Source organism: Petaurus breviceps, unplaced genomic scaffold, assembly GCF_028583685.1.
Source record: "Petaurus breviceps papuanus isolate PSGF00001 unplaced genomic scaffold, PetGlider_PUasm1.0 173, whole genome shotgun sequence".
In the NCBI taxonomy this organism is placed as follows: domain Eukaryota; kingdom Metazoa; phylum Chordata; class Mammalia; order Diprotodontia; family Petauridae; genus Petaurus; species Petaurus breviceps.
In genome coordinates, this window is record NW_027185759.1 from 33,463,942 (window position 1) to 33,478,911 (window position 14,970).

The window sequence follows — 14,970 nt, forward strand, 5'->3', positions numbered from 1 at the left end:
TTACTTTCCTCATCTGGAAATGAATGGGGTTGGTCTGCATGATTCCCAACATCCTTTTTGCTTTGAAAATTTTGTTATTTAAATAAATTGGAATAATGTCCTCTGAATTCACTGTCAAACTCAATAATTCAACAAAGGCACAACCTCCCTTCTACTTCAAGGAAAACTAATCCCATTTGCCCAAATACAACTTTAAGTGCTGGATTTGTGTAATCTAATCAGGCTGTACAAATTGATTTATATCCTAATGATTTCCCTGAATGAAGCAATGATTCATAACCTAATTATTGACTGTTGATGTGTATAAAATAGGCTCTACTGTTTTAAGATAATTGTAAAAGCCACCTTATTACAACTAGCTTGAAAGGAGAATTTAATCAGCACATTCTGGGCATGGCAAAGCAATTCTTTTTTTTTTATTCATTACTTTTTTTTTTTTAGGCAAAGAAGCTTAGGTTTTTAAGCTCCTAGGCAAACTCCTCTGAGGAGTTTGGACAAAATGATTTCTGAGGTCCCTTCAAACTCTAAAGCTGTAAACATTTAAATAAGAACACTTGATAAAGGTATTGATGACCAGAAGGATGGCATGGTACAGTACAGGGGTGGGGAACCTGGAGCCTCCAGGCCCTCTAGGTCCTTGGGTGTGATCTTTTGACTGAGTCCAAGTTTTGCAGAGCAAATCCTTTTAAAGGGATTTGTTCTGGTAATTTTGGATTCAGTCAAAGGGCTGTACTTGAGGACCTAGAGGGCCACATGTGGCCTTGAGGCCACAGGTTCCGAATCCTTGGCATAGTGGATAGGTCATAGCACTCAGAATTAAGACCTTCCTTCAAATTTCACCATAGACACTTAACTAGCTTCGTGGCTCTGGCTGAATTCCTTAACTAGGCGTAAGACTGGATCTTGTTAAATCTTCACAGCACACTGAGACTAGGCCCTTAATAAATAGTATATAGTAGTGATTATGCTGGTGATTAGAGGAGATAAATGACTTGAAGATTAGTTTGTATACATTTTTTTAAAAAGCCAGTAATTTTATTTCTAAGCATATGATGAAAAATTATATTAATTCAATTCAAACTTGCATTTATTTAGCATGTACTATATGTAGGAGACATAGAGAGACCAAAATAAAAACAAAACAGTCTATCGTCAAGGAACTTCCAGTCCACTGGGGGAAGCAGCGAAGTAAATGGCAAACAGTGTTCTAGAAATGGTGTGTGAATCCAGGGGTGGGTTCCTCTTCTGTCTGGAGGCACCCCCATGTCTTCTAGGGGGTGCTCCTTTCCTCCAGCTCCTCCTTTGGGTAGATTAGGAGGGGGAAAGCTATGCTTCTCTATCAAGGAATGAATGATCTTTTACTAAGCACTTACTATGCGCTAAACACTAATGCAAGGCACAGGAATACCAACAGAAAAAAAAAAAAGCAAGACTGTCCCTGTTTTCTCACTCCAAGTGGGAGACAGCATATCTAAATGAGTCAGCTGCAAGGCTCAAGATCTTGAGGGAGCAGGGACATGAGGAGGTTAGTGGACAGTGCCTGGGGTATGGAGGGTATTGGGCAGGAAGCTCGGCTGAGATCAGAGCACTGAAGGATGCAGTGACTGGGCACATTTATGGTAAGCCCTGTTGGGTCTTTCATTTCACTGAAAGGTTTATGGTTGGTGACTGAGCTCATCCTAAGGCTGTGAGAAGCCATGTTCAGGTATTTAACTCTTCCTCACTGGGCACCCATTGGCGTGCATGGATCTTATGTGTTTGTTGAAGTGAACTAGAGTACTAGCAGTGTCCAATCAGATAAGGATTTATTAAGTGCCTAATATGTGCAAAGCCCTGGGGACACAGACAGTTCTTAAAGGGTCCAGGATCTTTAAGTTGCATATTCTGCCTTATTAAGAAACACAAAAACCCCACCAAACCTAATGCTTTTAAAATTAGGGAGATGCCTATGGATGACCAGGTGCTGCCGTGTCTGGATGCTCAAGAGGCTTACTAGCTGTGTGACCCTGGGCAAGTCACAACTTGTTTGCCTCACTTTCTTCAACTGTAAAATGGGCATAATTAATAGCCTTTCAAGAGTGTTGGGAAGATCATGTGAGATAATTGTGAAGTATTTAGCACTGCACATAGTAAGCACCAACTACGTGCTGGCAATTATTTCATGGCATTCTAAAAGACACCGATGAAACATCAGCAATGTCAACTAGTATTTAGAGTGGCTAACTCAGTATCTACATCAAGGTTTGACACTAAAACCTGATATTTCCTCAGATTCAGTGAATTACAGACAGACATGTGTGGGTCTTGAGGAAGACTGGGTGGGTTATATTTGTTTTCATCCCATCATGTGCAATAAGTCCTTGTAAACATCTGAGAAAGGAAACCTGAACTGCATTTCCAACTGGCTGTTGGACCTCCCCCCCATCTCAGCACCCCTAAATCAGCATTTCTAAAACTGGGTTCATCTTTCCCACCAACCTGCTTTTCCTCCTGACTTCCCTATTTCTGATCAGGGCATCACCACTACAAATTCCTGGGATGTGAAACCTCGGTCTCAGCCCCTCCTCCCATCACTCTCCAGATGCCTGTGCTACCTACTATACGTGGGTCCGGTCTATCCCTGCCTCTTCCCTGGCACTTCCCACCTGGTTCCCCACCTCTAGCAATTATCCCACCCTACAGACGGTCAGATTGGCCTTCCTGAGGTGCAGCAATCCCAAAGCTAAGAGGGAGGCCGGAGTCCAGTCTAGACAAAGTCCACCCTACACCGACCTGCCACCTTCTCTGCCCCGCATCCTGGGCTGTGCTACTCTGACCCAGCAGACCCCAATGCCCTGCTGCCCTGACATCTGGGCCCCACGTGTTCTGGGCTTCGTGTTCTAGGCCCCCACATTCTCGGATCCTTCCGTGTTCTCTCTGATGTTCCAGGCCCCACTCTCTTTGATCTGACGCTCTAGGCCCTCCATTCTCTCTGATCTGATGTTCCAGGCCCTCATGGTCCCATCGCTCTGACGTTCTGGGCGTCCCCCCCCCCCCCCCATCTTGGTTCTAAAGGTCTTCTCTGGCTCTAGAACCTATGGCACGGGAAGCATGTGGGCCACGGTGGGGAAGATCTGGGCAAGCCCACTCCACTGGAGTCGGACAAGGGCCTGGGGGCACAGCCTGCATCCAGGAGCCCCGCGACACAAGACGCTACTGTAGTCCGGCCCCCGGCGCCTGCGCAGATCTCCCCGGAATGGCCGCGGTCTCCCGGAAGTGGGCTGTGGGAGGCCGCAGCCTCCGCTGCGGCAGGCGCACCTGCTGCTCGTGGGCAGGGGGCGGTCACATCCGGGCATTTCTCCGCCCCAGCCTCTGACGTTCGGAGCCGTTGGCCAATTTGAAAAGCACGCACAGCCAATCAGCCTGCACCCAGGGCGGCGGAGCGAAGGAGGGAGGGAGGGAACAGGTGGAGCGACGGCACCCAATCACAGACCGCCCGCCCGCCTCGGTCCCTCGGACCAATGGGAACGGAATTGACAACACGTGCGCCTCGCCCAGGCCAATGGGCGAGGCCCTTAGAAAGAGCCGCTCACTTTTGAATTGGCGGCGGCCGCGGCTGGCGGAGAATGGCGGATGCGGCTGGAGGCGGTGGAGCCCAGACTCACGGTGACAGCAACAGCGGGTGAGGAGGCGACGGCTGCGGTGGTCGAGGTGCCCCGGGCCGGGCTGGCGGTGCGGGTAGGCGCGGGGCCGGGAGTGGGGGGCTGCTCTGCGTCCCCGCTTCCGCCTCGGCCGGTGCGGGCGCGGAAGAATCCGGGGCTGGGGCGCCGCCCTTCTCTCCCGCCCGGCCGGGCGCCTCTCCTTGACCCTTAACCCCACTCTCTTCTGCCGCTCGAGGCCCTTGTGAGGCACTGGGGGTGGGGCAGACTCGATGTCCGCCCCGGCCACCCCCTTTTCCGCGGCCGGGAAACTGAGGTCCAGGGAGGCGGAGAGAGTCCCCTGGCCTTGGGCGTCTAAGACCCTTCACCTCTCTGGGCCTGTCTTCCTCTCCCGGCAAACGGTGCTTAGCACACAGTAGGCGCTTAATCAGTGCGCCCTGACTGAAGCTGGGACATCTCTCTCCAAGTCCACACCCCCGCGAGCCCAGGTGCTGGAGACGGGACTGGAGCCAGGGCCCTCTGGGGAAAGAAGGGATTAGCTTTCAGGGGTGGGAGGTGAGGGGTGGGCGTGGGCCCAGCCCCTCCCTGCCCTTGGAACTCACACATTTGCTTGGAAAAAAAAAAAGGATATTTTCCTCCTACTAAGCCAAGCCAACCTGCACTTGTTAAGCGCCTACTGCACACAGAGCACGCTTAATAAACCCAGGATCGGAGAGAGAGGTGAGGGCTGGCTGCGCCCCTCCCGGGGCCCCGCCCCCTCTGCCCCCTCCTCCTAGCTCGATCACCTGCTGCGTGGTCCCGGGCTCCCTGCAGGGCCCCTGGGTGCGTCGGGGCCGCCCGGAGTGAGGGCGGGGGCCTGTCCGGGTGCAGCCTCGGGGCTCCCCGCCAGGCCCCCAAGACTGACAGATCTCAGCCCCAGAGAGATGTCCGTTGTTACTGTAACCACTCAGCCCGAAACCGCAGACGGTAAGTTGTTACTCGGACTAGCCAGACGTTGTAGCGGAGGCCTAACGCCTGCAGGGAAATTTCAAGAAATCCAAAGGAGAGCGCTTTTTCGTTTACAACAGATGATATTTGACCTCGGAAGTGATTTGCAGCCATTTATCTTTAATCAGGCTTGCTAGAGGGGGCTTGCCTAGCTAAGAACTGATATGTGAGCTTTATGTGAGTACATTACAAAATATAATTTGAGGAGTAGCAAAATGAAATAGAATGCAAATTTCTTGAGGACAGGTCTATATTATTTCTTTGTATCCTGAATACCTAGCTCTGTGCCGGCGCAGTAGACAGTTAACAAATTATTTGTTAAATGAATGAGTGGAAATGATACCTTTGTTTATTTTCATCCTCAACTCCCCAAAGAACCTTTGGATTTTAGTATCAGTCATACGTAGTAGTTCTATGGCTTCTCATGTTTGACATTCCATGGAAGTTCATGAGTCATAAGTTGGTTTTGGAATAGCTTGAAAGAGGTGATTGAGGTAGGGTACAATTGGGGAAACATTAGTTTTAAGATAATTCTTTTTCATATCCTTTTAAGTTTACATTTTTCTTTATTAGTTTTTTTTTTTTAAAGCAATTGGGGTTAAGTAACTTGCTCAAGGTTACATGGCCAGTTATTTCTGGGTGTGGTGCTAAGTATCTGAGCCCGGAATTGATCCCAGGTCATCTCAACACTGGGGCCCGTGCTCTTACTCGCTGAGCCACCTGGCCGCCCCTTTTCTTCATTAGTTTTAAAGAAACACCAAGAAGTGTATACCTAAAACAAAGCAAGCAAAATTTTTTTTCCTTTACTACAGTTTAGAACAGCATATTAAGTGGGCAAACCTGGGGGGAGGGGAGAGGAGGTATGGAGGGTTCAAGATGATTTGATTTGATTGGTTCATGTTGCTTTAAAATTTTTTTTATGAAAATGTCATGAAAATTTTCCCAAGAAAAATTTCTCTGAAGTGACATTCTGTTTACCTTAGAGCTCCACTAAAAATTCTGTAGTGAGAGTCCAGTAAATGTAGTTTGTAGATGTAGATTGCCCATTATCTTCTTAGTAGTTCTAGCCTTAGTCAGGGGCTTTGTTAAGAGCTCTTCACACATAAATTGGAATGATTTGATGGTTTCTCCCATAATTAAGATTTTTTTTAAAAAGGTTTATCATACATCTGATCTTCAATTGATTCAAAGTTACTATTAGAACTTATGATTTTGTATAATAAGCATAAAACTATATACACAGATGCTTAATACATGTTTGAATGAATAAGTCTCAGACCAAATAAAGACCATTGGGAAACATGTTTTTATTGCATTTGACATCTGAGTGCTTTTTGGGAAAAACTTAGACACTCATACTAAGTCATTAGGAATTTTAATTAGGTGACAAGAATGAGCATAGCAACAATATGAAAACTGGAAAAAATAAGAATTTCCAGTATTTATATAGAATTCACTTTCAAACAAAATGAGATTCCTAAGTGTAAAGAAGGCCTGACTGAAGCCCACTTGGGATGCTAATTCCATCTTGTTCAATCCCCTCTCCCCCCATTCAGCTCACATCATCTTACAAATAGACTGTTTGCAGGCAAACTTGTCCTTTTTCAAACCCTTTCAGTAGAGGTGGCTACATGTTTCTCTTAGCAGGATTTCCCTGCTTCATCTGTACAGAAAAAAATCCCATATCTTAAAGTTTTCAAGTAGAATTGTGATCAAGGAAAGGAAAGATCTTGCTTCAGATCAGTTAGAAGAGAATTTATGAAGTTTGTCCTCGTCAGTGTAAAGGCAACTATGAAATGGTCTGTGCCTTCCAGGTGGGCACAGTCTGTGGAGGGGATAGTATCAATCAAGCAGTTGTGAGATCCCTGCTTTGAACCAGTCTGGACAGTAAGATACTGGGAATACAAAGATAATTGAGAAAGCGTATGCCCTCAAGGAGCTTGTGCTCCAAAGGGAGAGAAAACATACACATGGTAGTACACATACGAAACATGCAAAATGAATGGAAGGAACTTTTAGAAGGGGGTACACTAACAACTTGATACAGCAGGACAATCCAGGAATTTTTCATGTAGAACACAGCACTTGAGTTCGTCTTAAAGGAAACTCAGAATTTCAGATGAGGAGGTGAGAAAGGAGTCCCGTGAGGACAGGCAGTACAAAGGCATACGCAGCCAATGTCATGCCATGTGTGAAGAAAAGCAACAAAGCAATTTGGATGGACCAAAGAGATTGCCTGGAAAAAGGGTTGTTGGTTGGAGCTAGTGCTAAGCAAAGAGGTTGTATTTTACCCTAGAGGGAATATGGAGACGTTGGAATTTATTGAGCAGGAAGATGACATGGTTAGACCTAAGGCTTTAGGAAAATTGCTTTGGCAGCTCTGTGGGGAATGGATTGGAGAGACAATTGAAGTAGGAAGACAGGCCAGTGGTTTCCAAATTGTGGTTCCTAGATCTGAATCTGCAAGGTCAAAACTGTTTTGATAGTAAAATTTAGATATTATTTGCCTTTTAAAATACACATCCCTGGGGGCAACTAGGTGGCCCACAGTGAGTAAAGTGCTGGCCCTGAGTTCAGTTCTGGCCTCTGACACAACACCCACACAAAAAAAACCTAGCCTTGTAACCCCAATTTACTTAACCCCAATTGCCCTCCAAAAAGGCAAAAAAACAAAACAAAACCAAACACATCCCTTTTCTAATTACATATCTGTGTGAGGTCACATTTTCTTCATTATACTGAAACCCAAAAAATCACAATAGTTTGAATGCAAAAAATGGATATGAGAATCCAGTATCTTCTATTAAGCTAGCCATTAAAGAGATTTGCAGAAATCATTAACACAGTCCCACTTTTATCACTCATTGTTTGGGAACATAGTTATTTTTCATGAAAATATTATTTATTAACTATTATTAGATTGTTAAATATTGTTAATAAGTGGTTTTGCTGTTATTTTTAAATGAATTAGTAAATATTTTAAAAATATCAGTTTTAATTTCTAACATTTTTATCAGTAAATATGAATAGATTTAACCCACATAATCCTCTTTGGGATCCTCAACAATGTTTAAAAGTATGAAAGGACTAAAAAGTTTGAGAACTGCTGGATTAGGCTATTATAGTAGTCTAGGTGAAAGGTGAGAGATGAGCACTCAGACCAGGATAGTAGCTGTATTTTTAGAGATCTAAACTTGGTCTAGGGATGTGCATAGAGGATGTGCATATCTGCATAGAGATAATTAAGCCCATGGTAGGTGAGGTCACCAAGAGGGAGTATAGAGGGGGAAGAGGGCTCATGGGGATGCTTATCCTCATTTATGAGGGGCTCATTCCAGCCAACCTTGAATTCTGGTTCAGGCATACCTGAGTTCAAGTCCCAACTCTGATATGTACTGGTTGTGTTAGCCTGGGGAAGTAGCTACAGTTTTTGTTGCTTTAGGTTGAGGTTGTTGTGGATGGAATTGTTATTCAAATAGGTGTTCATTCAGTCTAGTCCATTACTGAGATTCTGTGCAGTGGGAAGGATACTCATTTAAAGGAATACTTGTTTTAAAAGTGAAAAATACTGCTGTAATGTGTAGAAAGCAACCAGTTTGAGTGGTACCTGTATTCATGTCCAGTGTAGAATTCTCTGAGGTTTAACCTTGTGAAGTAGAGGTCTGGCCTTAGACCCTAGCAGGAAAGGAACTAGGAATTATTTGTGAATTTAGGTGAATGTTCAGGATGCTCAGAGTGTGGGGGATTACATCCCATCAGCAATATAGCTACTTTTGTGTCATTATTATTTCAGTCTTGGGTTGTTTCTTTGAGTGTTGCATCTCACTTTCTTGCTGTGATGTCCCTAACCCAAAGGTTGAGCCATACTTTTCATGATGTGCTACTGTCCTGCCTCTTCCTTGAGTCCTGACCAGATTGGGGAGGGTGGTCAGGAGAAGCATAGCCCTCGATTTGACAAACTCTTCCAGGTTCCACATTGGTGGACTACTGGATCCTCTTGGTTTGTTTCTTTTCTGATAATTAGGTTCCAGGGACAGTATGCGGGTTCTCCAGACTGAGAAGGACGCCAGTGTGGGCTAATGGAGAGAGTTTGGAGGGTTTGGAGTCAGAAGAATGGTCTCAGTCTTGCCTCTTGTAGTTACTGCTAAGGGAGTAGTCCTCATTCCTATGTACTCCTTCACCGCCTTCTCTGTAAAGTAAGGAGCCTGGACCGTAGGACCTTTGAGGTAGTTTCCAGGTCTGAATCTGTGATCATGGAAATCACTTAATTTATCTTTACGTCCTCCATATAAAACTTGAAACTGAGGAAGTGGAAGATAAGAACTGAACTTGTAACTTCACTGGCTGAGAGAACACCAGCAACCAATGCATCTTCTCTGCAATTCATAGCCTCAGAGAGTTCATCAAGGTACTGAGGTCTCCCAGCTAGTATGTTTCAGGAAGGACTTGAGCCTAGAACTTCCTAGCTCCAAGACCAGGTCTCTATTCCTGTATTAGCACCAGGAAGAACAGTGGCCATAGAATTTTTTCTGTCACCTCATTTATTGGGAATTATATATCATTGAGAATGGGAGAATGCGATGATGAGTATCTTGGTGTTTATGCATTTTCTTTCTTCAGTATTATATGCTAGTTATGAAGGAAGCATCTTTAAGATTCTTAACTTTTTGTTGAACTTAGTTATGTATTTTTAGTTCTGATGCTTTTATATTGAATATTAGTAAGGAATACAGTAGATAATCTCAACATTAATCTTGTAACAATACATTGGATCACATTTTATACTGATAGACATTGAAGATTTTTAAGAAGTGATTAAATTATTTCTTTTTAAGAAATGGTAGGCAGAAGCAAATTAATCCTAAAACAATGCTTAAACTTAACTGGATAGAAATCATTTAAAAATAATCTTGCTGTTCTGAATTTAAATCTCTTATGAACTTTTAGGTAAAAAAGTTGAGAAGAATCGATAATGGCTGACAATAGTATATTAGTATCTACTGCTGGGAAGAGTCTCCTGGCAGATTCCTCTATTTTTGATTCTAAAGTTCCTGAAATTTCCAAAGAAAATGAATTTATTGGATCTGCTTCAGATGCTGATGGTAATTATAAAAAAAATTTCACGTTTTTAAATGTTTTTAAAGTTGAATAATCATTTTAAAAATAACAAATTGGAATGAAACGTCCCTCTGAAGGTGGTAGCTGTTCCCTTTGGTGGATAAGTACTCAAGGGTTCTCTTCCCCATGTGGGTTGGACTAGATGGTTGCTGAGGTTCCTTCCAACTGAGATATTTTGTGTTTCTGCTTTAACAAGCAAACTGTCTGTGGAAACTATTTCTGCTCTTTAAAAGAACCACCAAATATGGGTATCTTATCAGTAAATGTTTATTGACCCTGACCGTGCTTTAGGAAAATAAATGGCACAGAAGGCACTTAGAATTTGTGTTTATCTTTAGGTACAGTAAACCTTTGTTGTAACAATGTACTCCAGAATTCATTAGAGCGTAAAGTGGGTCTACCTAGTCTTCTGTTCAGAAGAATTTACTGTTACACTTTTACCTATAGTTTTTTTTTCCCAGATGAATTCTCCAAATGGTGGTAAGTGAAGTTGTACAAAAAACTAATTTCATCTCAGACTACTTTAAGAGGCTTATGATATATAACCCTAAGAAGTTGATGATGTTGCTATGATCAGACCACATCTGGAGTGTTTTATTTGGTTCTGGGCACCACATTTTTAGGAAGGATATTGATAGAACGGAGGTTATCAAGAGTGGGGCAATCAGGGTGGTGAATGGCTACGAGACCTTACCATATGAGGATTGACTAAAGGAACTGATCTTAGCTTGGAGGAAAAAAAGTAACATGCAAGCAGAAACCATATCAAAAGTGTCATGTAGAAAAGGGGGTTGCAAAGAGACAGATTTAAACTTGTATATAATTAGAGCTATATGAAGAATAGACTGCCTAGACAGATAGTTAATGGCCTGTACCTCGTTGGAGGTCTTCAAAGGCTTAATGCCACTTGAAGAGAGGGAATTTCTGTTCAGGCACTGGTTGGAATAGATGATAGCTCAGCTCGGTCGTTCAGTGAACCTGCCAGCAGCCAGGCCCTGTGTGAAGTGCTGTGGACACGAAGAAAAGCAGAAAACAAAACCAACTGCCCCCAACCTCAGAGCAGCAGTCTCTGCTGTCAAGGAGCTAATAATCTAGAGGGAGACGCAGTGTGCCCGCAGCTCTACAGACAAGACATGTAAGAGACAAATCGAAGACGATCAGTAGAAGGAAGATATGATGAACAACATTCCTGTAGAAAGTAGGATTGTAACTGGGACTGACTCAGTGGAAGCCAGGGAAGCTAGAAGAGGAAGAATTCCAGGCATGGGAGATGGCCGGTAAAAGGGCCTAGAGTCAGGAGGTGAAGTATTTATGAAGAGCAACTCTGAACTTCTGTGACTTCAGTATTCACCAAGCAGGCTGGTCGCTAGTTGAGAGTAGCTCTAGTGTATTTATAACTTTTCTGCATACTTGTATTCTATTTTGTTTTTGCCAAATTTTTTCTTTTTTTAAAAATTAAATTATTTATTTTTAGTTTTCAACAATCACTTCCATAAGTTTTAAATTTTCTCCTCCCCTCCCCAAGGCAACTTACAATCTGATATAGGCTCTACACATACATTCCTGTTAAACACATTTTCACATTAGTCATGTTGCATAGAAGAATTAAAACAAATGGGAAAAAACATGGGAAAGGAAAAAAAAATCCAAAAAAGAAAATAATCTGTTCTGTATTTTCAAATTTTTAGATCCCAAATCATATCTCCTAATATTTTTCCTGTCCTCTGAAGTAATATTTGGCAGTTCCTCCTGCCCTCCTCCACCAATTAATTAAAACTTAATTGCTTCAAGACATTTTTTCTTTTAAATTTATAGTTTACCATATTTAGTTCCACAAGTTTTTGAGTTCCAAATTTCTTCCCCCACCCTCTCCTTCCCCACCCAAGATGGCTTGCAATCCCATTTAGGGTCTATGTATACCTTCACATTAAACATATTTTTACAATAGTCAGATTGTAAAGAATTATAACCAGTGGAATGAACCATGAGAGAGAAGGAACAAAACAAAAAAGAGAGCAAGTAGTTTGCTTCAGTCTGCATTGAGACTCCATAACTCTATGTGGATAGCCTTTTCTGTCATGAGTCTTTTGGAGCATCAAGACATTTTAGAAAGTGTTGGTCTGCTCCTTGGGTGAACTGAAGACTTATAGAATGATACCACAGCAGGGAAGGGAACCATTAGTATCTATTCATTTCCAATGTGCATAATGACATATTTTTTACCCCTTAACAGAAGAAATGCCTCAGATTGAAACTCGAGTAATACTGGTTCAAGAAGCTGGAAGACAAGAAGAACTTATAAAGGCCTTAAAGGTATGAGTTGCTGCTTTGGCCTTAGCTGTAGCCGCATGGTTTCTTTCCATAAGTTTTCATGTGTACCCACAGTTTGGTAGTTCTTTAATCTCATACCCAAGTCTCTTTTCCACAGACCATTAAAATAATGGAAGTCCCAGTTATAAAGATAAAAGAAAGTTGCCCCGGAAAAGCGGAAGAAAAGTTAATAAAAAGTATTATTAACATGGTACGTCAGGTGTCTTGATTGCATGTGGCATGCTGTCCTTCCTTTGACTTGACTATTATTCTATAATCTGTGTTAATCAGACCTAAATTTGGCATGGAGGTGGATTTGGTGCACTATGAAGCTAGTTGAATAGAAAATATAGAGGCTAATTTCATACTTCATTTTGAAACTGGCAGTTAGTAAAGCCTCACTATGACATATGGTATATTTGATGAAATTTATAAACTAATTTGCCATTGCAAAATTTGGATATAGCAGTACATTTCAGTAGAGGTCTCATTTTTCTTTGAACTAGCTTCTTCCATTAATTTTGTATTCACTCTAAAGTTTTGAAATCTTGGCGAAAAGTAGAATTAAAGAACTTTGCCAAATACTGGTAGTATGCAATATGAGCATATGAAAGTATGTCTAATTTTCTAGACTAGACATTCAAATACCTTTCCAGTCCATTCACACAGTAATAGCTTCCAAACCACTAAATTTACGAGCCCAAAGATGTTAAAAAAAAAAAAAGAAAAAAACTTGATTTTAAAATATGTGGGTAGTAAAATGAAGACTTCATTCCTTTTTCACTTGTCTCTGAAAAATTTGCTCAATACTTTACGTAATGGCAAGTGATTATTTGTTAGATGACTTGTTTTTTATATATCTTTCCCATTATATGTTCATTTAAAATAATTTATCATGTTTAAGTTTAAACATTAACAAAGCAATTAAACCTACATTTATAACTGTTTACATTTGAGAAAAAATCCATATATTAAGTGCTCATAACAGCTCATTAATTACTCCATCTGTATCCCCTTGGGTTGTCTTTGTCTGTTCATTTCTTTTAGACCCTTTTCCTTTCATACTGCTATAGTCATGGTAGTTCATACTGATTTCTTTTTAGATAAAGGGCAGCCTTTACTGCTCCATCTCACATTTCCTTTCTTTCCAGTATGTAATGTTGATTAGAATGTTTATTTTTTAAATTTAATTTAAAGTTAAATTTTATTCTGTCTTAGTTTTTCATTATGCTGTATATCCCCTGCTGTTTCATTGTTGCATGGCAGTGTCCCTGGGTCTCCAAAGTGTCAGCTAATGGAGAGTGCACTCTAGCAGTCCTACCAAGCTAGAAAGTATTGGAATAGAGGCCCAGTGCATTGGATAGAGGAGTGAACTTGGAATTAGAAACACTTGAGTTCAAACCCCACTATCAGTGGATCCTTATTAGCTAAGTGATCTGGGCAGATCATTAGTCTCAGTTACATCACCTATATATGTAATACTAATAAATATACCCAGCAGGGTATTGAGACTCAAATGACATGATTCATGTAAGATGCTTTTCAAACTTGAAAGCACTAAGTGTGAATTTTTGTTATTTTTTATTATTAAGTCCCTATTTTCCCAAGACAAACCTAGTTAAGCTCAGAAATGCTCATCACCAGTTTGACTACAGGGTATTGAATTTTTCTTCTGTGATAACTCTCAAAAATCTCTATTGAGTTAAAGAATAGTGGTGATTCATGTTGGTAGAAGAAGCATCCCCACTGATAAAATTATAGATCCTTATAACGTTAACATCTACTATAATTAAAAAAATTTTTGCTTCACAAAAAGGCTGCTTATAGGCTACTTTTTTAAAGTCAGCCCAAAATAATAGAATAGAAGCAATCAGTGCTGAAGAATATTTGGCCTTTTTCATGGAAATAATTAATATATCTCTTTTAAATTTGTTATTCTTCCATGATATTTTCTATCAGTATCTAAACCAATTGATTTGATGTTTAATTGTCATCCATTCAGGTATTTCAGTCTAGAACTAATTGAAAGTTTGTAAGGTAATAGCAGCATATAGACTAAGACAATATTTTCCATTTTAAACTTAAGTGTAACACTAATATTGAATAACAAATCTTAAATATGTATTTTTTTGATGGATAAATGGTATTCAATGTGGAATGTCTATTTAGAGTTACTTTATTAACTAATTGTACATGTATAAATGCTTCATACTTACAATATTCCATTTATAAAAATCAAGGAAATAAAAGTGCCCTACCTGAAGATGGAATCAGTGGAGGAATTTGAAGATTCAGATTCTCCAGAATTTGAAAACATATTTGTGGTCATGGACTTTCAGGATGCTGTCTTCAATGACTTATATAAGGCTGATTATAGAATTCTTGGACCCCCAGTTGTGCTTAATTGTGCAAAAAAAGAGGAGGTAAGAGTATAAGCTAATTTTAACTTTTCAGAATTGGAACTGTTTGTACATGTATGTCACAAATCAAGTTTTTTGCCTTTGCATTAGATCTGCCGTATTCTACTATACCATACTAGTATTGTCAAGGGAGGCGTTATGGCACGACTCATAGAGGGCCATCTTACCAAGGGAGGAAGATCTGGGCTCTGCCACTGACAGGTGGCTGTGGGACCCTGGCCATACTACTCACTCCTTAAAACTACATTACATAGAAGTTGTTTATTTGAATCAGTAGAGGGAGTTTTCGTTTTTGGAATTTCCTGTACCAGTGAAATCACGGGTCTGATCTAAAGAAAGAAAGAATGCTTGCTTGAGAATCTGTCCAACTTGGGTTCTAGTTCCTGTTCTATTAATAACTGAGATCTGGGACCTGTCCCTTGACATCTTGGGGCCACCTTTTCTCTGTCACCTGTAAAATAAGGAGATTGATCTAGGTTAGGGATACTTAAGGAATG

General features: G+C 41.3%; 1 protein-coding gene across 4 annotated transcripts in view; it reads left to right on the forward strand.

Annotated features, from left to right (window-relative positions):
• The first annotated feature begins 3,512 nt into the window (after positions 1 to 3,512).
• The window catches only part of ECT2 (epithelial cell transforming 2), a 63,008-nt gene continuing 51,550 nt past the window's right edge, over positions 3,513 to 14,970 (forward strand). The window contains exons 1-5 of one of the 4 annotated variants that reach the window (XM_069083596.1): positions 3,513 to 3,661; positions 9,573 to 9,727; positions 11,977 to 12,056; positions 12,172 to 12,264; positions 14,294 to 14,476. In XM_069083596.1, coding sequence (XP_068939697.1) covers positions 9,598 to 9,727; positions 11,977 to 12,056; positions 12,172 to 12,264; positions 14,294 to 14,476 — 486 coding nt within the window. In that variant the 5' untranslated portion in view covers positions 3,513 to 3,661; positions 9,573 to 9,597. Of the gene's footprint in view, positions 3,718 to 4,440; positions 4,605 to 9,572; positions 9,728 to 11,976; positions 12,057 to 12,171; positions 12,265 to 14,293; positions 14,477 to 14,970 lie in introns of those variants that run through there. The other 3 variants (XM_069083597.1, XM_069083598.1, XM_069083599.1) reach the window with 3 other exon arrangements.